The following is a 25,943-nucleotide window of genomic DNA, read 5'->3' on the forward strand; positions in this document are numbered from 1 at the left end:
TAAATATGCAAACAAAGTCATACAGGAACTGCAAATACTCAATCTCTTTAAAAAATCACTTTTATTAGGAGACCCAAATGAATACAAAAAGGTACAGGTATTTTCCTTGAGTTTTAAGACTTTCTAAGTGTAGTTTCTAAAATATTGTTCTCAGTATTTTGAAGTTATATCAATGCCTTCTTCTTTAGACTGCTCTGGACTTGGCAGAGGTAAATTTCAAATTAGTGTTTTCTTTCTCTTTTTTTGTTCCAGAAGCTGTACTGCATCATAGACATCACCTAATTTTATCAAATGCTTATAGGTCAGGCATCTGGCATGTGTCATTTCACCTCTGAGAGGATATTTCCAGCGAGCATAGTTTTCAGTTTATACTTAAGAATGGATTTTGAGATGATTCAAAAACTTCATGATAAATTACAAGTGAACTTTAAAATGTGATTTGGCAAAAATACTGCATATTCAATGTGTTACAGTATGGTCATCAGTAGCTGTCCAAAGAGGTGGTCAGCAGCTCTTCAATGATGCAACGTCAAGGAATATAGCATGAGCTACTTTTGTAAAAATTATATAGAACATAAATATTCTCTGACAAACAGCTGTCAAGTTCTGCCTTCTGTATGAACCCATAACTGGAGTGACTTTTTTGTGGACATGGACAATAACAGGATTGCATTTCTCTTCATGAAGAGGAGAAGTAGATCTGCTTACTCAGAACAAGGTGTCAGGATATCTGGGTGTTGATCAAAGTTCTGCCTATCAGTCCCTATGTGATTCTGGTAGCGCCATTTTATTTGTATTACATGCAAAATAATTGTCAAGTTCAATTCATGCTTGTGAATGCTCTGAAATCTTGAAACCTGCAGTAACATGCTGTTTTAATTCAGCTCCTCTTTCTAGTATTTTAAATTGAAATAAAAGATTATTTCATCAAGCAAATATAATATTTTTTGCATATCAAACACACAATGATTCCTGAATCCCACTGTTAATTTGGGGGTTGGTCCTGTGCAGTGTGCTTTAGTCCTAATGCAATAAAATGTGCATGAGTCCATTTAAGCATGAACCTTATAGTGATTGCCCTTTTGCTTAAAGCAATCATTTGCTCAAACACAATGTGAATTGAAGCTGAAGTACTTAAAAAGCAGTGGATTTAAAACCTGTAAGCACTGTTATTTGTGAGAGACCTTCTCACTTGTAATCCTTTGAAGCCATTCTCATAGGGCAAATTCTGACCCTGACTTCAAATAACATCTTCAGTTTTGGGGTGTTTCCCCACAGAAGCAAAGGAAGGAGGGAGTCCCCATTCACATTTCTAACTGTATCAGCTTGCATAATTAAAGATAATACTCTTCCCTTTAAAGGATCCTTGATGCAAATCACTGTATTCATCATTAAGAAAAAACATGAGCTTGAGATCATAGCATCTAACTTTATTCCACATTCCAAAGCTTCCTGAATGCTTGCAAAACATTTCTTTCAGATGTGAAAACAAGTTTTAGGCTTCTGACAGTCATATTGGCTGTGCACAAAACGTGGTTTTTTAGCCTCCCTACTCCAGGGCACATAAGAAATACTTCTATATCCAGTGCAGATTTCAGGAGGAAAAAAATATACAGTGCATTTAAGCTTCCCTCTTTACAATGTTTACTAAATACAGTATAATACAAGTAATAATTGTGTAATAATTGTGCTGTGGAAAGTTCTACTGTAATGTAACGTGCACTTACAATCCAGAAGTAAAAATTTACTCATCTAAAATTATTTCACTCTCAAGGAACAAGCAGTTTTGGCCAGCTGGGTGCACGCTGGGTACACAGCTGTTAGGGTAAGTTGTCCCTTCCACAATCCATAAAACCCACTAAACAAAGGGAGCAGGCTTGAATTCTACTTTTTGTAGGCAGGTTAGAATAGGCTGCATCACCTATTCTATAGGAAGGACACTTTGAACATATTTTTGCATGCAATGAAATTCACCAGACTCAGAAAATCTCTAAATGTAAAAAAAATATTAATGAATGAAAAAGCATAACTTTCTTTCTTTCTTTCTTTCTTCAGAGGACTGCTATTTTGATTCTGCAGCCTGTGATCAGCCAAATGGAGTGTTACAATCCTATCAGCAAGTTCTGGGTGTGCCAGAACCATAGTGTCCACAGTGAAACACTCTGTAAACTCTGTAAATGGTTGTTCTTCTAGCAATGACATACATCTCTCCAGATGTGCTGCACACTAAAAATAAAACAGTGAAATTCAGTCAGTAAATAGTATGCAAAATAATTTGACTTTACAATAAGGAATACTTGTTTACAGTAAGTATTGCTTTTAAGCTCAATGTATTTAGCATTACTTGTGAATGGGTGGATATTGGGCTGGAATACTGCGGATCAGAGATCAATGTCAGTGTTTCCTGAAGGATGTTGATCTTAGCAAAGGGATGTATGCTGCCAGTCTCCAAAAGCCTGGAAAATCTGGGAGACGTTAAGCATTTTGCCCACTCTCATAAGCTGCTGAATCTTTGTCTCTCCCAGAAGGGAGACAAGAACTTGTTCTCCCTGCAGAAGCCTCCTCAGAATCGGGAGTCCTGAGGCTGGTATTGCCCAAGCCTTTTAGAAACAACAGGCATATTTGCAGTGTGGACAGCTCCTCTACTTGTGGAAAATCTTTACCCTTAATTTGCACATGAAAAATTTAACAGGAAACTGATATAATAAGACTTAATTTGGATCCCATTTGTCTCTGTTATTTCCAAATCCTGAACATTTGTCATATTACTGCAATTAGTCTCTACTAAGCCAGGGGTTAGCTTGGCATGACACACATATAAAAGTCAAGAATACATGTAAGCCTCAACTAAATACTTCATCTTTATCTTCATATCCCAATTCATTATACAATCCCTGTATTCAGCCACAGATGTCTGAAATCTTGTTTTAGTGAAAGACAAGATTTCAGTGAATAAAAGAAGAAATTAAACGTTGGTACAATTTGAGAAAAACCATTTGAAATAAGGAAATGACTAATCCCATAGGAAATCAGGAAACTTAATTAAAAAATAGTTGTCATTCATACTGCTTATCTGGATAGCCAGAGCTAGAAAAATGAAACATGAGGAGCCTCTGCCCATACAGCCTCATTTAGTATTAAAACATGACTACCTGTTGTGCTGGCTGCTGACAGAAAAGTCTTTATAATTGTTATAATGCATTTAGTATGTTGTTCAAAACTTTGTTCATAAAACTATATATACTTCAATTTTTTTTTTTCCCACAATGTGGGGAATTTGAAACAAGCATCCCTAATATGGAGTCTTTTCAGAGCATATCTTTGCAATCAACAGAACAGGATGTCTACAGCAGCCAGGACTGCATCCTCTATGGGGTCTGCATCTAAGGTTCCTCAGACTGAAGCTTTTCTGGGGTTATGGCAAGAAGGTGGGTAACAGGAGGTGGTCTCTGAAAATGTAACAAAAGCATGTGAAATCAAAACTTCTTAAAAAAAAAAAGGAACAGTGACATTTGCATTGATGTGCTGTGTATATCAGTAATCTCTAGTATTATCTGTTTCTTCAAGAAATGATTTCGTTTTTATGCGGCAGCATTTTTCCCTCTAAAATAAAGAGACAATAGCTGCAATTAAAGATATAACACTATAAATTTGCAAGCATACAGCAGAGCAGTAAATAAAAGCCAGCAGTGCACAGACAAGTGATCTCTCAGACAGTGGGATGTTGGGCTCCATGAAATCACTTCTACATGCCTCTTGGCAAAGTATGTCCCCTATGCAGCTGCAGCCAGGACTTCTCAGAGATCTTCATCATGCACAGGACATTGTTGAGATAATTGAGGTTCCTCCTAAGATGCACACGTGTGTTTGCAATGAGGACGAAGCTCAGGATTCTGGGAAAGCTTTTATGATGGTTTCATAGGCGGGAGGTGGGGTTTGCGTGGAGTGGCAGATGCGGAGGTTGTTGTTAGACCAGTGGAATTCAGGTCGACTCAAGCTGTTGGTGGTGCTTGCCACAAGGGTTGTGGTGGTGTTTGTGGGAGTGAGGGTGATCAGCTGACTGTTCGTCTCCACAGGCAGGGGAGGACACTGCAGAAAAGGGTGGAAGGTGGATGCACGGAAGCTGGACTTCCTGGGGAAGGAATTGGCCTGCTCCAAGGAGGCTTGCCGCTGGAAGGTGAGGCTGGCCAGGCTGAGGTTGCTCCGACGTTCACAGCTGCTGTTGCGGTAAAATCCAGTCCTGCCGGCAGTGTGGCCATGGGAGGAGGGTCTGGACCGACGGCTGAAGGATGAGGGGCTCCCCTGGGAGATGTGGGCACTAGCTCTGCGACGGGACAGGCAGGTGAAAAATGCCCAGATGATCCCTCCAATCACCAATCCAATCACCATGGACACTGTGAAGGCTATTGTTATCTGCTCTGAAATACAGCAAAAATTAATCTCAAAGTTATTGAAGTAACTCTGAATGATATTCCTGCAAGAAAATTAATTTAAAATGCCAGCCTCCTAGAAAGATGAAACAGCCCTTAGGTCCTCGTAACACATGAACTTCACAAGCAAACACAACAGTTGAGGGTGCTCTTACTACACAGTATTTTGGTGTTTTGTTTTGGTTTTGGGGGTTGTTTTGGTTTTTTTTATTGGTTGCTTGTTTAATTTCCATAATTCAACAACATCCAGAAAATAACGTATATTTAATATCAACTTCTGTACCAAGGAAAGGAAAGTCTTTAGCCTTTCCCAGAATCAGCCACTCACCAGCTTCAAGTGTCATAAAACTGCCAAGTGTTTCCTTCTCTGGGCAATAGGAGGTGTGGATTTATGCAGACTTGTCCTTCTGGTTATAGACCTTTATGTTCTGTGTGTACGTGTTTGCAAACTCACCTATTAAAATATCGATGTACCCTCTGCCATGCTCTTAGTGGAGTAAGCTCTGTATTTATTACAACATGAGAACACTTCACAGCCTTTTACTACTGAAAGATAGTTTAAATCCTCACAGTAATGAATGTAAATGACTACATACTAAATCATTTTGGTCAGAGATAACCATTCGTAATATTAAGTCTCTTGAATATTTCCTATCCCAAATGACAAATGTAAAGATGGATTAATCTGCCATTAAGAAAAGTAAATTTCTAGCTCTTTTAGAAATGTTTTTAAGGCCTACAAGATCTGAAAAAAAAAAAAAAAAAACCAAACAGAAAAACAAAACCAATGACTAGGATTGTTCTGCACATGGTCTCACAGGATGGAGAGGTGATTTTTCTTTGTATATTTCTAAGAAGAGGACAGTTACTTCAGAAAACTTCACTTGGTTTGCAACTGAGCACCAGCATTATTGCTGCTGTAAAAAGTCCAGAGATATACTTGTAATCCTGGATAAAGCCTGAAATAAATGCAAAACCTTTATAGATCCTCTCAAAATTCGAGAAGGGCTTGGATCTAAAACAAGAAGGAACACTATGTTGACAACTGGTGAAGCAAAGAGGAAATAAGCAAAAAAATATCCATGGGACACCTTGAAACATGATTGTTCTGTCTGTATTGTTCTCTCATATTTGTGAAGCATTTTTGTGAGAAAGCAAAATGTATTCATTAGATAGAGGAAGATGAGTAACTCCTAGAGCATACTGAACAGCCGGCCCAATAACACTGTGCCAGACAGAAGGTATTAACTCCAGCACTGGGGTGCACACATTAGAGGCCAGAAAATACAAGCTGAGACTAGGCTCAGAATTTTCTAGCAGCCACTAAAGAGTTTCCCCTGAATTTATGGTGCTGTACAAACAGTCATTCCCAAGCCCTGTAATAATGACAGTGCATCTGAGCTGTGGGACCTGGCCCAAGCAGGTGCTGAAGATGCAAGGAGCTGAGTGATGGCTATGGAGAGCAGCCAGCACACCATGAAAGGGGAGGAGAGGTGCCAGGCAGGACTGACTTGCAGACAGAGGCACCTCAGTATTGGCACCCTGGAACAGATTTTTTTTGTTTTAAGCCAGCCCTTAACTTAGGACAAGACACTTCAGGAAAGGGGAAAGAAACATTATCTTTACTTCCAGTAGAAGAAATGTACATGTTTATTGGTTAATTGCACTTTAAGAAGCAGTCATTATTATCTTCCTTATCTACCTTCTTACTCTTCTCCCTTCAGGGAAAAATTGCTCGTGATGTGATTCATACTTGGAAGGCTCACAATCCTACTGTTCCTGGCCTGTAACCTCTGCTTTCAGGTAGGCTTATAACATTATCCATTTCAGATAAACATTGGCAAGGATAATGCATTGGATATTGTTGCAGGGGACTGCTCCGTCTCAGGAACACTGTGGTGTCCTTTCATTCCAAGACAGATCAGTCTTGACCCTAAAAGACAAATTTTCTTTAAGCTCTCATTTCTACAACTCAAAAACTTTTGACTGGACACGCTAAAGACAAAGGGTGACTGTCCAGACTGCTTTCTGCAAGAATCCACAGGCAGCATCCTGCACTGCAACTCTTGGCTTCAGATCAGATCACTTATCAGCAGCCTTCTTCTCACAAGCTCAGTGTGATTCTGCCCTTTATAAAACATCTTTAGAGACACAGCAGGACTTACTGTGCCTCTTTTGGTCAGGAATATCTTATTATGCCATTTTAATAGATTGAATACATTCTGTTACTGCAAGATCCTACTCCTACTCCCAAAGGTGGGAAGGGAGAGCCAGGACTTGGTGACCTCCTGTTCAGTAAACCCCAGGGGAGTCCTGAAGACATCACTTCCCACACATTACTGCTGTCCCTGCGTGGCTATGGGAGCAAGAAATAATCCTTTCTTGTGCTCATTTCTTCTGCACTTCAGCTCAAATGCTAGTTGGGTTATATTTGAGGCTGCCAAGGAATCCCCCAGGCACAGGGCTCTGTGCTGCCACTGGATATCCCTGCAACTCTTTGGGCTCTCAGCTGGCAAAGGGGATCTCCACAGGGCTCAGCAGCCTCCAGCGTAAGCAGAAGCACAGCAAGCAGCACAAGTGTACCTGGCTCTGGGTTGCACCATGGTGAGGATTTGTCCCTGTATCCCTTGAGTCATGATTCTCACCACCTGCACAATCTAACCAGAGCTTCACACTGTTAAAAGCAGATAAGGGAATTGACAAAAGTATTGAGTGCAACTCTTCAGTCCTTCCCACGTGCTGTTCCCCTGTGCTGGAGGTACAGCACAGACAATTATCCCTTTGGATAATGGCGTCATTTTCTTTAACTTGTTTAGTCCTTTTATTTCTCTATCTCCATATGGATGATGGAAAAATCAAGGGTCAAATTATTCCCTGATGAAGCACAGCTGGGTTTACACTGACTATTTCAGTTGCCAGGACTCCATATGCTCCCTTTTCCCTTTGGACCTACATTTAAACCCCTTGGTTCTTATTACAGAAATATCACTAGACCCATTGGTTACAGACATTTCATTTTTTCTCTTCCCAAAATCTCACTGACTTCAGTTGGAACTGTGGGTCGCTACTGGGCAAAACTTGTTCTTTGCTTACTCCCTGCAGAGGATGAATTTCACAGAAATGTAATTCTGTTCTAAAACCTTATATTGTAGAATTGTAAATCTATGCCCATTGATTTCCTCTTTAGAATGTCCAACAGTCACAGCCCTGAGGTACATTGGATAAAATATTATCAAACAGAGAAAAAGATCAAAGGCAGAGTGGGACTTGCTGCACCTGGGATTTTGAGTGGAACAGCTGGCCTTCACCAAATTGTTTTTCTCTTCCTTAATCTGGGCAGTGCCGCAGCAGAGCTAGCCTTCGGGGGAATCAGAATGACACTGATACAAAGTGTCTCCCAAGGGGCCATTGTAATAACTTATGGTTTCCTGTGTGCCTGTCATTCTGTCCTCTGCTTTTAAGGAAAACAGTAAAAAGAAAGATCTGGGGATAAGTTAGGGATGCTGCTAATAACAACAACTACCCAGGGCCCAGTCCCCTAAATATCTTTTGATCTGTATGTTTCTCAGGCTGCTCACACTGCCTGCTTTATTTGATTATGCCACAACAGAAAAGATTTGATAGCTCACCTCAGTTAATTCTCCACTCTCACCTGTAACACCAGCTGAGGTGAAGAACAAAGGCTTTTATTAACAAAGCAGCACAGACTTAGAGGTACAAAGTCAGAAACGAAAGTCTAAGGTAAAAAAGCGATTGGATATCTTAGCCACTTTACTTTTCTATCTGTGGGACTTCCAACATGACCATACAAAAAAGGCTGGCATTTCAGAACCCGCAGTAACACCCATAACTTCTTAATGTTACCCTCAGGTCTGAACATCAAGTCAGCGCATTTGTCAGCCCAACGTCTATCCAGATCAGGCAATTTCTTCTGAAGTCTCTCTGTTTCCTCCTCTCTAGTTTCTGCATGCAGTGTTATGGAAACGTGGTACTACAGGTTTGTGCAGGGGATTATTGCATCTGCTGTGCAAAACTTTTTCTTGGTCATTGAAGCTTTCTTTAAAAATTTCATAACTTTCCATGAACTGTATATATTAAGTGATAGCATATATCCTATCAAATTGATAACCTCTGGCAAGTGCTTATTGCTTGACAGAATCCACACTGGAGAAATTTAGACACAATTTAGACATCATATTAGTAACATGTGATGATAGACTGGCTGATAAGATGTTTTTCCTAGTACTGGGCCCTGAAAAAATTTTCCCATCTGGCCTGGACATCTGAAGCAGGGTCAACCAAAGGTGGCTCATACCAATCAGTAAGTCTTGTCAGAAGTGTACTGTGTTCTCTTCTTCCTCCCTTTGGGTTTACCTCATTGAAAAATAGCAACACAATCGCTACCTATTTCAATCTCTGAAATACCCAAAATCTTCGTAAAATAGATTTGATTTTTGTGATAGAGTATCCTACTTCTATCATGTAGGCTTGCAGGATGCTTGCAGACATACAAGGACAACCTTTTACTTCTGTGAGTTTCATTTTCTTTCATTTTATGGACCACATCAGCCATCCCTTTGAATTCAAAACACATTTGTGTTGGGGATTCAATTTCCCATGGAATCTCTCTCTTGCCCTCAGCTCTGTCTGCAATGAGCTGCAATAGGACTTTGTTCCTTGACCTCAGGAAATCCTTGGGAGCTGTATATTTCCTATACCCTTATGGTAAGTTCCCCAAGGTATAAAATAAAGGTGGGAACAAGATCTGCCTTCCCCCATGCTCACAAATATATACTTTGGAAAATTTTACAGCTGGCCATAGTGAGAGAGTAATGCCTTTCAAAATCATGTAAGCAGCACCCCCAATGAGAGCATCTCAGAGCATGAGAGCATCTCAGAGCATGAACCAGGGTGGAGGAAGACAGGAGAAAGTGCTGAATGCAAGGGAAAGATAAATGGAAAAGACTCTTTTTGCTAGCTCTCTCTCCTTTATGTGATGCCATATGCCAGTTCCTCAAAACTTGTTTAAGTTGGTAAGCATTCCTCTCCCTACATGCACATGCATTTGCACCAACAACTTCAGCTTGCCTTGCCCCAAAGCTGAAAATCTTGGTAACTAGTAGAGGGTTTGATTTCAGACATGAAAAAGTCAGCTCAGCCTTTTTTTTTACCGAGATGATCTTTTCCCAAAATGAAAGCTCGGTGACAAAAGCAGGTATAAAACACATGCCAACCAGGAGAGGAATTCATACCTCACTCATCCATTGCACAGCTTAGTATAGAGCACCAGCTAGTGTACTAAAGCATGAATTGCATTCCACATTTTACAAAGCTATTAACCTGACAGTATCAATGCTTCAGACACTATTTTTGAGGTGTCTCAGGTTTTCAAGCGAGGTTCAGCTGTCATTAGCAGAGGATCATAACAGAGTGTCTTCTGTGCAAAACCAGACTGGAGCAGCCAGGGTTCATCAGAGCTTGAACTAACTCACAGCAACTTCCTAACAGCTCCAGTGCTGAGGACTGTCTGAGCAGCCGGGAGCCACTCTGGCAGTCACACTCACACCACCAGAGCTGGGACAGGAGCCCTTTCACAGCTACACCCCCTGACCCACACAGTCAGACCAGGTTTCCTTACCAGCTCAACCCCAGGTGTCCCACAGCAGAGTCTCAGAACTCTAGATCCTAAAAATAATTTAATCATGGTGTAATAACTAAATAACAAAATAACAGCTTGAGCCTCCAAGAAGGGACCCAGAACAAAGGAACCTCTAAGCTTTTATCCCCTCACAGTCTAGGAGTGGAAAAATCTGGGGTGCTTGGCTCTTGCTGTCTCCAAGAGTCCAAGTGTCCAGTCCTGTGGCCCTGCCACAGGTCCCTGGGCCCTTTTTTACGCAAAGGGTCAGCAGGTCATGAGCTCTTGCCTTGGGCTCAGCCTCCTGCCCCCCAGAACACAGCCTGCAGCTGGCCCTGCAGCTGCACCCCAAGCTACCTGCAGTGAATGGATTCCTCAACAATAGCAAATGTACATCTCCGATCTGGATAGGCTACAGCTACTCATCCTCATGTATCCCAGGTAGCAGGTTTGGAAATGAAGTACACCTGGGGCCCAAAGAGCCACCACTTCTTCCTTCCACAGAAGGCTTGAAGCAATTAGCAATACTTGAAATTTTATGCTGGTTCTACCAGCTCCAAGAAATCTTTTAAAAGCTGGGACTAGTGTCAGTAGCCAACTCCTGTGCTACTGTTGTCATGCTGAACTCAAAAAAGCAATTTCTTTATATCTGACAAGTGTTGATATTGCTATCTTCCCAATTGCCACTAATTGTGTTACCAAAACAGCCTCTCATTAATCATTTGTAGGCAGCCCATGATTCAGTTGGGTGGATGAATCAGTTGCTGCGTAATATCAGCCAGCTGTGATCTTAGTCATGGCAAAACTTCAAGAAACTTCACACATGACTCTTGTAAGATGACTGAGGGACAGGCTGCAGCGCAAATTGGTTCAGGTAGTTGTGATGTCCAGAAAACAGAATCTGTAGAGGAAAATTAGCTGAAAGAAAAGCAGACTGTGCAGGCATAAGAACTAATAAGTGAGATAGACTTGCTGCCAGAAATATCAGAGCTCTGCATTCAGACACAAACTTGCTAAAGGGATGTTTTATTCAGCCTATGCTACTGCAAGATTATTTTCTACAGCAACAGAGAGTAATTCTCCCACTTCACCTAATAACAGGCCTTTTTATGTCCACAGCAGATAGAATAAGAAGTGCTGAGTTTAAAATAAAGCAAAGGAAATTAAAAATCTGTTTCTAACTATGAGAACAGGTAAGAACTAACATAGATAATCCAGGCATGTAGTGCATCCACCCCCAGTAAAGATTTTAAAAAGTAACATCAGTCAATCCTGTTAATCCTGTCTTGAAAACAGAAGGTAGAACAAATGACAGCTCAAGGTCCAAACTGTGCAGTTTCTAAGATTTTCATCGATCAGGTAAGCAAACGGGCTCTAGAAGCGTCAGAAAAATTATTTAATAAATGACAAGCTAAAAAAAAAAAAAAAAAAAAGGTAGTCGGTGCTTTTGGATCAATGCTCCCTGTGAAATGTAGAGGGGCTGCTAGTTCATCAGAGGCTTAACTTCACAAATGAGGAACTATCTAGGAACAAGATTGCCCTCTGCTGGAAACTGATGCTGGAAATCGAAACTACACAGAAACCGCCTTCATTCTGGTAAAACAGTGAGCCAGAAGAAAGCTATCGAAAAACATTCCAATGGAAGATTACAGAGGTTCTTATTACCTCAAAAACGAGAAAAATTCTGAATTGCATCACCATAAACACTTAGGACTAGCATTTTGCAGAGGCTTTGAAAGTGAAGTAAACCAAGGCACAGCAAAACTGTTCAGAAGTTTAAAGATGTAAAGCTTGCACAGTGTTGTACCTTGATGCAAATATATGTGATCATGGAGGAGCATAAGGCTAAGTCTATTCTTAAATTCATATCTCTTGACATCCACAGTGATATCCAGAATGATCTTCATGGACCAGAGTACATTTGCTTTGATTACTAATATAATTCGTTGTGATAAAAAGCCAGAGGAGTGGAATATGCCATCTCAATATCTCACAAATCAACTCAGAATTAATGATGTTCCCTTGATATTACTGGCAGTTGATTTTTACTGGAATGACAAATAAAGAGTAATTGCAAAAATCAGAAGGAAACATCTAAGATAGAGATGTCAGCATGTTTAATTTAATGCCTTTGGCACAACTATGTAAAACAAAGCAGAGATTCCTTCAGGCATACTTTGCTACTATGTGGTTTCATTGTGATTCCTAATGCATAACAAAAGCAGTAATAGAATTTGATCATTTCCGCATATGCAGCAAGCAATCCTCAGGCCAGACATTCTTACCCACCTCACAAAAGCACAGCTCAGCTGCATGGCCTCTGCATAAACCTAAATCAAACACTAATTCACCATCTGATACAGCACAGTATGACATTATGACACAGCACAATATGACATTAGACTTATTACTTAATTGATTAAAATAGTTTACACCTGAGAATAAGTAATCTCATAAATGAACCTTAAAATTAAACAGAATTTTCTAAAGCTCTTAAAATGAAGGATGAAATACTGAAATACGTAGCCTAGATTTAAGAAAAACAGATGTAGAACAAAGCACAAGGATTTGAAGGGGTTATTGGGAAGAATGTGAAGAATATATATAAAACATCCTCAGTCCCACCACAGTAATTTTATAGTCAGTGCCTTACCCAGACACAGCTTCAGGTGGAGTTTGTTCTTACTTTAAGAACCCACAAAAGCCAGGAAGTATACTGGAAGCCCAAGTCTTAGGAGAATATAGAGAAGAATATTTCAAAAGATTCGGAGTGAGAAAGCACACTCTGAGTGCCTTGAGACACTAGCTACACTAGAAAAGAAGGGTGACATTTCAGCCTTCGCAGTGCATCCTATACACAGTGGCTCCCAAGGCAGTGCTTGCAGTAGTGCTGAAAGCTCTTCTCATGTCCCTCTGAGGCTCAAGAGTCCCTTTCTGTCACCTGAGAGGCAAGACCTTGTTTCTGCTCCTTGCTTTTGGCAGTGCAATCTCTCTCCCTCTCCCCCTGCAACCTGCTCATGTTTCTCTGTTTCCCAGTAGAGGAGCAATCTCCCCTTTACAGTTCCATAGCTCTTACTCTCCCTTTTGAATACACACCATGTATTTAGCAAGGTATTGGAAGGTAACCCTTCCTATGGCAGACAACTTGGAACTAGATTATCTTGAAATTCCCTTCTAATCCAAACCATTCTATGATTCTATGATTAACACAGATAAAATTAATGAAACATGTGCAGCATGGTGTCTTGGCAGAAGTTGAAGGAAATCTACTGAGGCTCAAAACCGTGAAGTTTCTCCAAAGGAATCCTTTCTCACTCTTAATATACTGCCTTTGAAATACTTCCACAGTGTGTTCTGCTGACAGTTATCTTCTGCATTACTTGTTCAAAAATAGATGTCATTGAAAATACTGCTTACTGCTCTACTTAAAATCTCATTATTTTTTGAGATTGCTAAAACAAGGACCTTCTTCAGGTGAAAATTTAAAAAGATGTACAAAGTCAAAGAATCGAAGGAAGAGCTGTTTGTGAACTTTGCTGAATGCTTTTCTAAAGTATCCAATAAACAAGTATTCAAGGAGCAGGAATAGTGATCTATATTTTTTATTCACTACAGTAATACCTGACCTGCAACCAGAAATGCAAAAAAAATCTCCTGCTGCATGTCTTCCTCTGGAAACAGGTGTAATAGTGAGCATTTTGAGAACACAGAAGTATGTTTATATGTGATAATACGGTGCTCTTCAGTTACTTACCTGAGGTTCAAAACCTGGCCTTTCTTTGTCCCAGTACTTTCTGGGTGAACATCAATCTGTTTGGGAGAGTACACCAAATATTTCTATGAACATCTATATCAGTGTGGGCTAGGAGATCCAATCAGGTAGCAGTCAAAAAAAAATCTGTGCAACCGGAAGCTAAGGAATGCTGACATAATTTCTAAATGAATGGATCACTGATCAGGAGTATTAGTCAACTCTTCTTGACCCAGGACAAATGATCCAGGCTGGAGACACAGTATGAAGTGGGATGTTGTGCTTTTCTCACATGAGCAAGTGGTGTCTGGGAGGCTGTATTTGTACCAGGCTGGCCCAGGTCCTCCTTGCCCAGAGATTCCTACACTTTTCAATTAACAGAGGCATCAATGGCTTATATTGTGCCTGCATAACTTATGCTCTTCCCACAGAAGCCACGTGTTTGCTTTCCATTACCCTAGATAACAGAGAGATGGTGTTGATGCAACATAATTTTTAAAGCAAAAAGTTTAACATTAACATACGTCACTCAAATGGTGAAACATGTCATAAGTGTGTGTTAGGATGCTGGATTGTGAAAGCAAATATCTGAAATAGGGAATTAATATTCTTCTGCAAATAAGGTGTCGGAGAAGCAAGGCAGAGTCCTCTAGTGAGAAACAGAAACTGCCATGGATCTTTCCTTCAGCAAGCATTTGTCAGATCCCAAGGAAGTTTATATGTTATATTAAACCAACATTTTTTTTTTCTCTTCCCCATTTATTTTGCTGAAAATTTCCCAGATGTTATTTTATAACAATGTTGTATATATTTGTATCATTGTTGGAATTTTGGTTGTGGTCATTTAACAGATAAATCTTAAAATACAATTGTCTCATCTTCAATATGTGAAAATCAAATTAATGTATTTCCTGCCTCTTCAAGTAGAAGGGAACAAATTCTGTTAGAAGAATAATTTCAGATTGCTTGGTGCAAACTTCAGTACAATAAGTACAATACATTTCAAAATCAGAATAAGTACATTTTTGTATAAGTGAAACTTCCTCCTTGAGAAGCAGAGGAAAATTACATTGTTGATAAATGTTGATAGTATTTTCTGACTATTTTAAAATTTTCTTTTATTTTTTTTCCAGACAAAAGGATATGGCTATTAAATGAAAATAATCTTGGTAAGAAAAAGATTGTCTTGAGCCTTGATTTTGCCTTGTACTCCTATTTTTTTTTTTATTTTGGACATTTCATTCCCCCTCCATGCTTCAGATTAATCTTCTGTATAAGGGAGGTGGTACCACACACAGCCAGTCATTTGGCTCACAAAGGTTTTAACAAATATTATAAACTCATTTAACTCCTGTTTAAAATGAATTAAAATGGTAAAATGGGAAATTGTGTATAAATACAGAGCATTTTCCTTCAATAAATTCTGCAAGAAGAACTGAGGCAGAACCATGGCACCCACAGTGTGCTGACCAGCAATTGTGAGTATGAACACTCTCATGCTCTAGCAGGTGATCATGCAACCTCAGGGTGTTTGTCCTGGGGAGAATACAGAGCCCTAAGTTGCTTTGGTTATGTGACACTTTCACATTCCAAAACATTCCCTGGTGTAGTGCTTAAAAGAAGAAATCGACTTTGTTTCCTACAGACCAGATTTCTTCATTTGGTGGATAAAGAATGATGCTTCTAGCAGCTCATGTAACAACAAGCAGCACCATATAATCAGTCAATAATGTAGGTGTAATTGCTAAAATGTGTACATGCTGTGTACTTGATTATTATTTAAATAATACTCTGAAAAACCTTTTCTTTGTACTACCTCAGGTTTGTGTCCTTCCTGCTAAAGATGGCAAAGCATTTGATAAATCAATGGCTGTATAGCGGGGTGGGTAAAGCAGAAAAGCAGTAATTGGGATGCCACAAAACACAGCCTGAGGATGACAGACTCACTTTAAAAGAATAATTTATATACCAGAAAGAAATCATGCTCCAAATAGACAGAATGCAAGAATAAGACCGGTCTCTTCTCTTTGTGACATAGTTTGTTGCTTTCATCCAACTACAGTAATAATATTCTTTTCTTTGGGCTTGCCAGAATAAGGACAAAGAAAAAAATAAGTTCCTCATTAGTATCTACTTTTATTTGTCTGACAGGCTTGCACATAAGATCTTGGAATGCATTTACATATTAACTTTTTCAGTCTAAGCCTGTCTCAGTTGGACTTTCTCAATACCTGACTATTGTTATGGTCCCCTTTGCTTCAGTAATAGAAGCAAAAACTTTCATGTCTTCAGCAAATCTTTTACCTATTAGAAAAATACCTATAATGATAATAAATTTGGGATAATTTGATCATTCTTGCCCTTCAGAAGACAGTATATGACTTCTGAAGCAAAAGAAGGGCTCTTCCCAAACACAGCTGAGGGGGAACAGGAACATGGGATATCTTGAAGCTGAGAAGGGGAAGATGAGCAGTGCCTCCATTTTTAATTACATAACGGATCATGGATTTATTTATTTTTTTATATGAAAATATTTCTGGAGGACTTCAGATGAGGAGCCAGGGACCTTGAGTGTTACAAAAGAATAAGATTCACTTCTGTCATGCTGGCACTGCAGAGCTGATATTCAAATGCAGTTGCTGCCATTGCTAATGCCTCACCATCACATGCTGTCTTTTATCTTCCACACCCTTGTTGCCATTGCTCTCAGTATCACCACTATTTATATGACTGCTGTGTCCTTTTTGAGTCACTGGCCCAGGCTGCTCCACTACTGCCTTGTGACACATCCCAAGTCAGCTCAGGGGAAGTGGAAAGGGGAAGATCTTCTGGTGATTTTGACCTGATAGATAGGACAATAAAGTCTTCCTTGTAGAGATCTTAACAGATTCAAGCAGAGGAAAGGTGGTGTGTGTGTGGGTCTCACTTGCCCTAGAAGTCTTCTGGCTATCATGTTTTTTATTCAAATAATGTGGCATACTTAAATCAGCTTCAGACTACTTGGTCACTTGATAAGTGATTTACTTAGTGATATTTTCTATATCTCTATCACAGGATTGTCATGCAGATCAGTATATCATCTGAAGTGGAAAAGAAAGCAACTGAAATATCTGTAGCTCTGGAAGACATGCAGCAAAAGTTACTCTGATGCTGCTGGGCCTGTGAGGATGCACAATCCTACCGCCCTTTCCAAGAGGGGAAAAAAAAGGCTGTTTCAGTTCTTATATAGGTGAAGCTGAGCTTTACTGGTGTTGGCCTCTGCTCTCAGGGTCTGTCTGATGTCCCAGTGTGTGGCATTCGTAACAAAAGCAAAACTGGCCCCTATCTGCCAGGGACCAGTCCCATACTCTGCTGAGATGTATGGGATTTTCATAGTCCTGATTTCTGCAAATTCAGTGTGCAGGGACATTGCCATTGTTCTTCATCTATATGAACAAGGTTCCCCATTTAAGGTAAATATTTGGTGAAGTAACCTGGAACTTCACTATTAAATTTGTGGCATCATGTAGCATTTCGCTGAGGAGCAAGAATGAGGATATGTAGATACTCTAGATTTAAAGGTGGTAATACGAAGGGAAACATTTCAAGGATTAAACATTAAAATAAAGATCTCACTGTCTTTCATAGTATTGTTTAAATGCATCATATTTTATATCTGTGTTGTACATCTGCTTCTCAGCTAAATCTACTTGAAATAATCTGTGTGTTTACAGGAAACCTTTGCAAAGCCAGAGATGTTTTTCTATCTGATCGTGTGTCATATTTTATCTCATAATTTTTCTCTTGAGAACATTCTTATGAAGAAGCACAGGGAAATTATCTCTGATTTTCAAACAGGGACCTGAACATTCTATCCATTCTATCTGATACCATCTATCTTCTCTACCAGAAACCCAACCAAAAACCTATCTTCCATTATGCCTATTTCCAAAAACATATTTAAGGGAGTCCAGCTTATTCTAAGTTCAAGTGGCCTGTAGGAAAATAAGACAATTCAATTTCTCAGTGAATTTGGGAAGAATAAAGGTATTTTACTCCATTTTAAGAACCCTAGCTCAGGAGTCTGAATACATTTTGAAGTTGATAAAAATTTCTCATAGGAGGAGTGTGAGAAGGCTTTATGTCACCATTGCCTTTACTCAACACAGCTACACATCCACTAAGCCAGATATGCTTGCAGGTGTCTTATTTGACAGAATTGGAAATCTGCAGTCCCAAGGACACGGTCTGTCCACACAAGACTTACACAAAGGTGTACAGGCATTCCCTACTTCTGTCTGCACTATACCTTGTAGTATGCGCTCACACCATTCACACATTTTGCACATACTTTAAGGAAATTGTGCTCTAATTAGTCCATCTGACCAGTATCTTCTGGGCTAAGAAACAAGGCTGTATTTTTCAGCTGGTTTTCCTGGCCATTTCATGTAGTGAATTCTCACAGTTTTCTGACTAAACTAGGAGATTTATCCCTCCCTATTATTTACTATTTTATGTTCGACTACTTCTCCATGGGGTTGCCCAAATTCACATGCCACTGACTGATACTAGAATAAAACAATGAGGAAGGCATTTGGATTATACACTCTTCCAAAAAAGGTCTTATTCTATTACCAGTAGATGTATTTGGCTTTGAAATAAGAATGCAAGATAAACTGCTATTTGTTATTAGAAGACATAAGAGTATGGAAAGGTAGTTTGAGTCATATAAAATTTTTGCCTTTTTTAAAGGCTCCAAGTTGAATGAGTAAAGGAGAAAAATCTTAGTCAGAATATGAAAGGTTAGGCAAGCAGTAAAGAACTATGACTCTAGAAAATTTATAATAGCAAATCTGGAAGTATGAGCTATTTATTTGATTGTAAAAAGTAGGTGAGGAGGCAGAAGAAAGGTTTGTTCACAATTAACTCTCTTATCAACTCCATCATTTTGGACACTGCTCAATGTCTGCTCAATGATTTGAGCCCCTTAATATCACAGACCATGAGATAAAATCCCAAGCTGCAAGTAAATCCTGAGCTGTGGATCAGTAACCCTGATGAGGCAGAATTCAAACTCTGAGATTCAAGTGTTAAGCAGACTTTCTAAAGCAGTGCTTGATAAAGTGCTCTGGGAAATCCGAGCAGGAGAATGGTTGCTGTAGATATTGTCAGTGTACGCCAGATGGGGAGCTGCAGATTCAGATGCATTTTACATATATATTATATGGCTGGCTGTGACACAGGAAAGGTTTTAGTACAGGCTCCTGACCAAAGAACTCAGATATATTCCCTCAGATATGTCTGACTTCACTAGATCTGTATGGTTCATTCCTTCCTCTGATAACATTTCCTTAGATTGTTCTGCTCCTTTCCCTCCTATTCACCATATATTAATGAATTTGACTTGCTTTTCATTTTTATTCTTATTGGGTAATCATAACTGTTTTTTGTATAACATTTTAACTAAATGCTAAAAGGCAATGAGGTTAAAGAAATTAAAAATCAGCAATATCAGTTATCACTGGAATTCAATTTTCATTTGTTGTCCCCAGTTGTAAGGCTCTATCCTTACTTTAGCTCTCTGTTTTCTAAGAGTAACTGTTATTTTGGAGTCCTATTATTTTGGATAAGCACTGTAAGGAATTATTCCCTAAAACACTGCAACAGGATTGCATGATGAGGTTGAAAGAAAGCATTTTGTCTCTCTGTCTCTGTTCTCCTATTGGGGCTGCTTCCAACACAGGAGTCTGTAAAATCTGAAGTCATCTGACTCCAGCGTGATAATTGCAAAAGGAAGACGCTCATTTTTCCACATCCCATTTCTAAACTTTTGTAGACATTAGTGATCTAACCCAAAGACTCTGCAGAAAGAGATTCTATCTCCTGGGAAAAAATTTATTCCTTGTGCTATGAATTCCTTATGATGTGCGATATGCTGCCAAAGATTGCACTTTTAAAATTACTGGGTTTTTTTCCAAATCACAGAGAACTGACAAAACAAAAGACAAACTGTAAGGAAAAGCTTCAGGTGATGCAGTGTCTGCAATCACCTTGCTCTATTTTGGCTCATTGCCAAAATTAGATTAAAATAATATTAAATAATATTAATAATATTAAATATTAAATATTAATAATATTGATAATATTATTAATAATATTAATAATAGTATTAAAATACCAGGAAGCATGAATGCACACACTGGGGTGATTTTGAAAAGGGAGAAAAGAGAATTGAAGAATAATAACAATTCAGGAAATACAGCCTTGAGGTTGATAGAGCACCTGAATCCAAAGCTCTAATTTTGTTGTGTTTTCCTCCCTCTTTTTTCCAGTTCAACCCTGAAGGTTTTCTCTACAAGGAACAAATCTTCAGTGGTATAAATCATCTGTAAGTGTTTCTATGTCACAACTTCACTTCCTCCTTTCTGCCAGGAAGGGAGTTGCATTGTCAGCTTATTGAAATCCTCTGCCCTATTAGCAATGCCAGGATAAAAGCCCTCTGGGTGACTCTGGTTCAAAGACACTGGTCTTTTTCTGTCATTAAAATAGGAACAGTAGCGGCCTGTAAGAAGATCCCACTGCCACATCTGCCATCAGGTGCTCCACTGCTGGCTCCAACCTGCAGTCTTTCTGTGTCCACATCTCCTGCAGGACAGCTGGGGCAGGTCCCAGAGCCTTACTGGTGCTGCTAAAGTGTGAAAGGAAAGTGTGCACAGTATGGGAACAGGAGCAAAGGGAATGAGGGCAGACCAGCCAGTGGCTCTGCTGGAAATGGGCTGACACAGACATCCAAGTGTAAGCCAGGAGGTTTAACCTGATGCACCACACAGACCACCACAAATGCTGCTTTTCCTACCTGCAGGAACAGGGCTGGATCTCTTGCTTATGCTTCAACACTGCCATGCGTGCCACTCATGAAGGATCCCAGAAGAGGAATCATGTCCCATGGCTGTCTAGGCTGGACTTTGCAGTGCCCAGCAGCTGTGATACTGATTGTGCCAGTGCTGTCCTTACCAAGTATTACTCCAGTGCACAAAGGGAGTGATGCACAGCCCTAACCACCATTATTGCTATACCAGTAACATGATAAACACAGCATGAGGCATTAGAATATGCTCATCCCTAATGCCATTTTCTTCAGCAGACCACATGGTCTGACTTCTTTCAAACAGACACATTTTAATGAGGAGAAGACCAGTGGGTTGAGGGAGAGATAGGCAAAACTTGATATAATTTAAAACATGGGTGCATTTGTAACTTATGAGGCCAAGCAATAATGCCTATAGTGTGTGCCAAGCAGTTTGCAATCTCAAAATGCTGGAAGCCAGCTGATATATGGCATTATTTCCACACACCAAACAAATAACACCCTGGATTCTGATTCAAGAAAAGAAAAACTGTCCTTAATGTTTCTAAGTTATTAAATGTTAAAGTTGCATTTTTAAATAGACACTTGAGTAAAACTAGACTGAAGGGTAGTCTAGGGATCTAAGCTAATGTTGATTAAAATCTGCTTGCACTTTTTCTCTGCTACTGTCACATTGATCAAATGTACTATTTAAATTAAATTTCCTGATCTGAAATTATATTGCTATCTATGCTGAAGAAATAGGATTGCCTTGAAGACATTTATTGTATTTACTTGTGTGCAACTGAAAATGCTTTTAGGAATTACAAGAAATGCACTCCTGGTTTAAGTGGAAACATCTTTGTTCCCACTGTTATCTTATAAATCAAAATGAACTCAATAAAGTCTATATTAAAACAGTAAAAAGTGAGATTATTTGTTGATGAATGGGTATCAAACCTTGAATTTCTCACTCAGCTATTATTAAACCTCCTTTTGAAACTAGTAATAAAAAATATAATCCAGACTCTCTGTCTACCATTACAATGTGATATCAGCAGTGCTGAAGTTCATCAGGGACTGCCTTTAAGTACTCCTCTTCTTATCTCTTCCAAAGTACCATACCATGAATTCCCGCTGCAAAGGAGGTGGGCAGCAGCCACAAAGCTTCACAGAAGCTGGCACCTGATAGAAATGAGCTCCTGCATCCTGGCAGTAGCTCAGACAACTTATCTGAAATGGACATGGATATCTACAAAGACGTTGCAAAACATCTGTAGTAGGAAAAAGCCCTAGCCAAATGAGAGTCAGGATCTAAATTTTTTGCTTATGACACTTTACACAGAGGACATTTGCTGACCATGGCCAGGAGTTCTATCATAAACTCATTAATTTAAAATAGAAGAAGAGTTTAATATTTTTCTTTTCCTAGCAGAAGTGATTTTAGGCCAGCAAAAACACTTTTTTGCTTCCTTTGTTTTCCTCCATAGCATAATTTAGCATTCCAAAAATACTGCAGATTGATGATGGTGGCATCTGAATTCAAAGAATTCCTGCAAGGTCTACAGCTAAGCATTACAGTTATTAACTCTCCAGCCTGTCACTGATTGTAAACAGAGCTCGCAAAATCAGCTTGTACTGATTTTTTAAAATATTATAATTTTTAAGATCTTTGCATGAGAAAAAGGGTTTAGACTACTTAGACAACTCACACAGAATTACTTATATTGAGGTGTTTCTATCTTGTTTTTCTCTACACAGCTTGCTTAAGGCACACTTGCACTGGCCTGGAGCAACTGTAAAGTGATTTATATGTGCTCACACATAAGTAAGCAGAGGACAGTTTAGTTTGTTCATTGTTCTAAAATTCTTAGAGTCACTTTTAAGAAGCTATTGTGTGAAGTTATCACTGGAAACTGGACAGCTATAGAAAACAGGATGCCTGTATATTTTGCAGCATAGGGAACCAGTTGTTAGACAATAGATGGTTTATAAAATTGAACGAGATTAAATATCATTATGAACAGTTGCTTTGACTGTTTTTACAGCACTGATTTTTTTCTCACAAACTTAGTCCCTCTCAGCAAACTTTTGTGCCTATGCTGAAGTTTACACTTTGGCTGAGTCCATGGAAGATGCTGAGAGGTCACACATGCAGGGAGAAGAAATGTATCATGGTAATGTAGTAGCATTGGCTACTACATAAGCCACAGGTGGGTGGCTTAGAAAACCATCTTTAAGCCATGTCCTAAAAAATCTGTTCAAAGTACTGCATTCTTATTTAATAAATAACTAAATTTTATCTATATCTATTATGTGTAGGTTTGTTTAGTTGTTTGTTCTTTTTTTTACCTCAAGTCATGTATCTCCAGGATATCAGGAAACGCACTTCTATTGTTTTAAGTGATGTTTCCACACAGTGAGCTTATGTCAGTCATCATCTTCTAACATATACTATACAGTCACCCTTCCTAGTCTACCATACATGATGTAACTACAGGAAATAAAGAGAAAATTGTATTCACTCCTCTAAAATCTAGCAGAAAAGTAAGAAAAATCTGAAAGGCATCTTCCCTTTCAAGAACCATGAAAGCTCTTCACAAAAAATCCAGTTTCTGAGGTTCATCTTCTGTCAGAACTTAAGCAAATGGGATGTGATCAGGGTTGGGTACAGTGTCAGACCAGCCAGGTGAGCAAAGAGGACAGAAGGAGGTGCTGGCCCTTTCAGCAATAAGTCTGATAAGATGTGTCCTGCTCTGTGTTGTCAAATGCAGCAAGTTTTTATTCTGAAACAGCCATTTTAGAATTACATCCATCGTCACTGTAAAAAAATGATTGCTGTTCTTCAGAGTCCAGCAGACAACCTCCAGACAAAAGACTCAGAAACAGTAATAACTCTAATTTTTCCACAGTTAATCTGTAAGTGTTTATCAAAGATAAACATCAGTACTCTACTCTAAGAGTATCAGTACTCTACTCTTTAGCCCAATACACAAAAATTAAGTGATTCTTTCGTGGTCTCTCAGTAGGAAAATATATGTGTCACTGCAGGAAGCCTAGATGGCATTCAACAGATTCTTGTTCCTTATGACAAGAAAGAAAAGGGACTTCTTTCCATCCACTTGTATGGGTTTTTTTTTCCACTCTTTTCCAGTGGCGCTTCTGTGCAACTGAAGCTGTATTTTGCTGAAGCATATTATTTTTTAGTTTTAAATAGTGGTCAGATTCCTGGACGGATCATTGCTTAATAGCAATAATATAATAGAGAAAAACAGATATGTAATTAATTCTAAGCTAATTGCTAATAAATGTTAAGATGAAACGTAGCAAGCAACATAAGGAATCTTTGGAGGGAAAGATTTTCCACAGCAATTGCACAGAATCATTTAAGATCAAATCAATTAATCTAATTACCCTGAATGAATTTCAGTATAACATATATTTTCACCTCACACTGTACATTTCAGTTTATGAACTATTCCCAGATTTGGGTGAAAGAAAATAGCCATAATAGATAATCAACAATATACAGATTGAGGAGAAAATAAGGAAAATCTCACCATAAGGCAGAACAACAAATTACAAATAACTTTTCATTCTGGAGGAATAAGAGTTTATTCCAAATGTTGAAACACATTTAGCCTTTGCTATCCCATTTTCATCAAGAGATGAAACAGATCATGTCTGCTGTGTAGGTACATCCATTAAGCAGTTGAGAATGTCTACCTGGTCTGACTATCGACTGAAGTCGGTGGACACCTTTTCAACTGACTGCAGTAATGAACTTTCACAAACAATCAATTTTGCCCTGGCAGCTTCTGCTGTCTTCATTCATTTAAAAACATGATAAAACTTTGTCAGAGAAACATTTGGAAAACAGTCTTATCACTGCAGGAAATACAAAACCTATTCATTACTCTTTGCATCCAAGACTGAGCTTGAAAGTATATACGGGTATATTTTAAGGCAATCCACAACAAATATCTGCATCTACATTAGGAATATATTCTGGGAAAGAAAAATCAATATCCTTACCCCAAAACTTTGGTGGCCATGTGAGTGGAGTAAAAGTACTGTTCCTATCCATAACATCCAAATAGCAAATACAGAATGGTACGTCCACAGAGGAGCAATAGTTTTCTGAATTTTGAGATTTTTGCACAAGAAGCAAAGCTTTTGTGCTGCCACGGAACTGTGTTGTTTGCCTGAAAGGAAATGGATGTATCACATTTCCTGCTTCTGGACTCGAATTAGTAAGTGCTTGCCTTATCTTGGAACACCACATGGTTCCCGAGACAGGGAAGTAGTTTCCTTCTCGTCATTTCCTCAGTCAGAGCAAATTGACTCAGAACAATACCAAATCACCTCCTTCCCTGAAACTTTTTGAACTCCAAAAGTCCAGAGATAGAGAGATGAAAATTCCTTTCTCTTTCCTTTAAGGATTTTCTATGTTGAAGATATTACTTCAATATCCAAAAGCACTTGTATATGGGTAGGAATTTTCAGTAAGAAAGAAATGCATCAAGAGGTTTTTAATGGACACCAACTCTTTAGGATATTAATTTAGGGTATGAGGATGGTTTGGTATTCACCATTGTTCCTTGGCTGGTTTGAGGAGCTAGCTGGGCCTGACAGTGTAACTGTAAATTTTTTCCTTTCCACACCCCATTCTGAAATATGGAAATATGTTCCCTGGAACACAAACAGGCTTTGAGTTAATTGCTTGGACACGTTTAATACAATGCAGTGTTAGTTCCCCCATGGAATTTTAGGTACTGCTGCTATATATAACATATAGCAATATAACATAGCTACAGGAGAAAATAGCCAAGACATTTAACAACATAGAACTAGAATTAATGGAGAATGAATGAACATTGATAAAATATATTATTTTGTATTTGTGTAATAATTTCTGTAGAACTAAGTTTTTAACTATTTTCTTCTTAAATATATTTCAGATAATGCATGTCCATAAACATTCTGCTGTGAATGGAAACCTCTGTTCTCTGAAGAGGTGTATAAGGATTTCCTTGCCCTTATACTGTAAAACCCCCCAACAAACCCAAACCCAAAAGTAGCTATATTTACTTTTCATAATAAATATCTAGAATCCCCTAAATTTAGGACTATATCAATATTAAGATTTGGATGTGGAATAATTTTAAGATTGAACCTTTTCTGTTATGCTTCAGTTTGTTTTATTTTTTTTTTCATGAAGGACATTTTAAAAAATACTGAATAAAGACACCCGAATGGTAATGGACACTGATAGTTTTCAAAGCTTGTGCTGAAAATGGC

At 38.8% G+C, this 25,943-nt stretch overlaps 1 protein-coding gene across 1 annotated transcript; it reads right to left on the reverse strand.

Annotated features, from left to right (window-relative positions):
* Nucleotides 1–1,409: 1,409 nt before the first annotated feature.
* Nucleotides 1,410–24,927, reverse strand: MYCT1 (MYC target 1). The gene is made up of 2 exons (XM_005420120.3): nt 24,678–24,927; nt 1,410–4,418 (listed from the first exon to the last, which is right to left on the reverse strand). Exons 1-2 carry the CDS (start codon nt 24,925–24,927, stop codon nt 3,886–3,888), a joined length of 783 nt encoding a protein of 260 aa, XP_005420177.2. The 3' UTR covers nt 1,410–3,885.
* Nucleotides 24,928–25,943: the final 1,016 nt, after the last annotated feature.

This window comes from Geospiza fortis, unplaced genomic scaffold (genome assembly GCF_000277835.1).
Source record: "Geospiza fortis unplaced genomic scaffold, GeoFor_1.0 scaffold162, whole genome shotgun sequence".
In the NCBI taxonomy this organism is placed as follows: Eukaryota; Metazoa; Chordata; class Aves; order Passeriformes; family Thraupidae; genus Geospiza; species Geospiza fortis.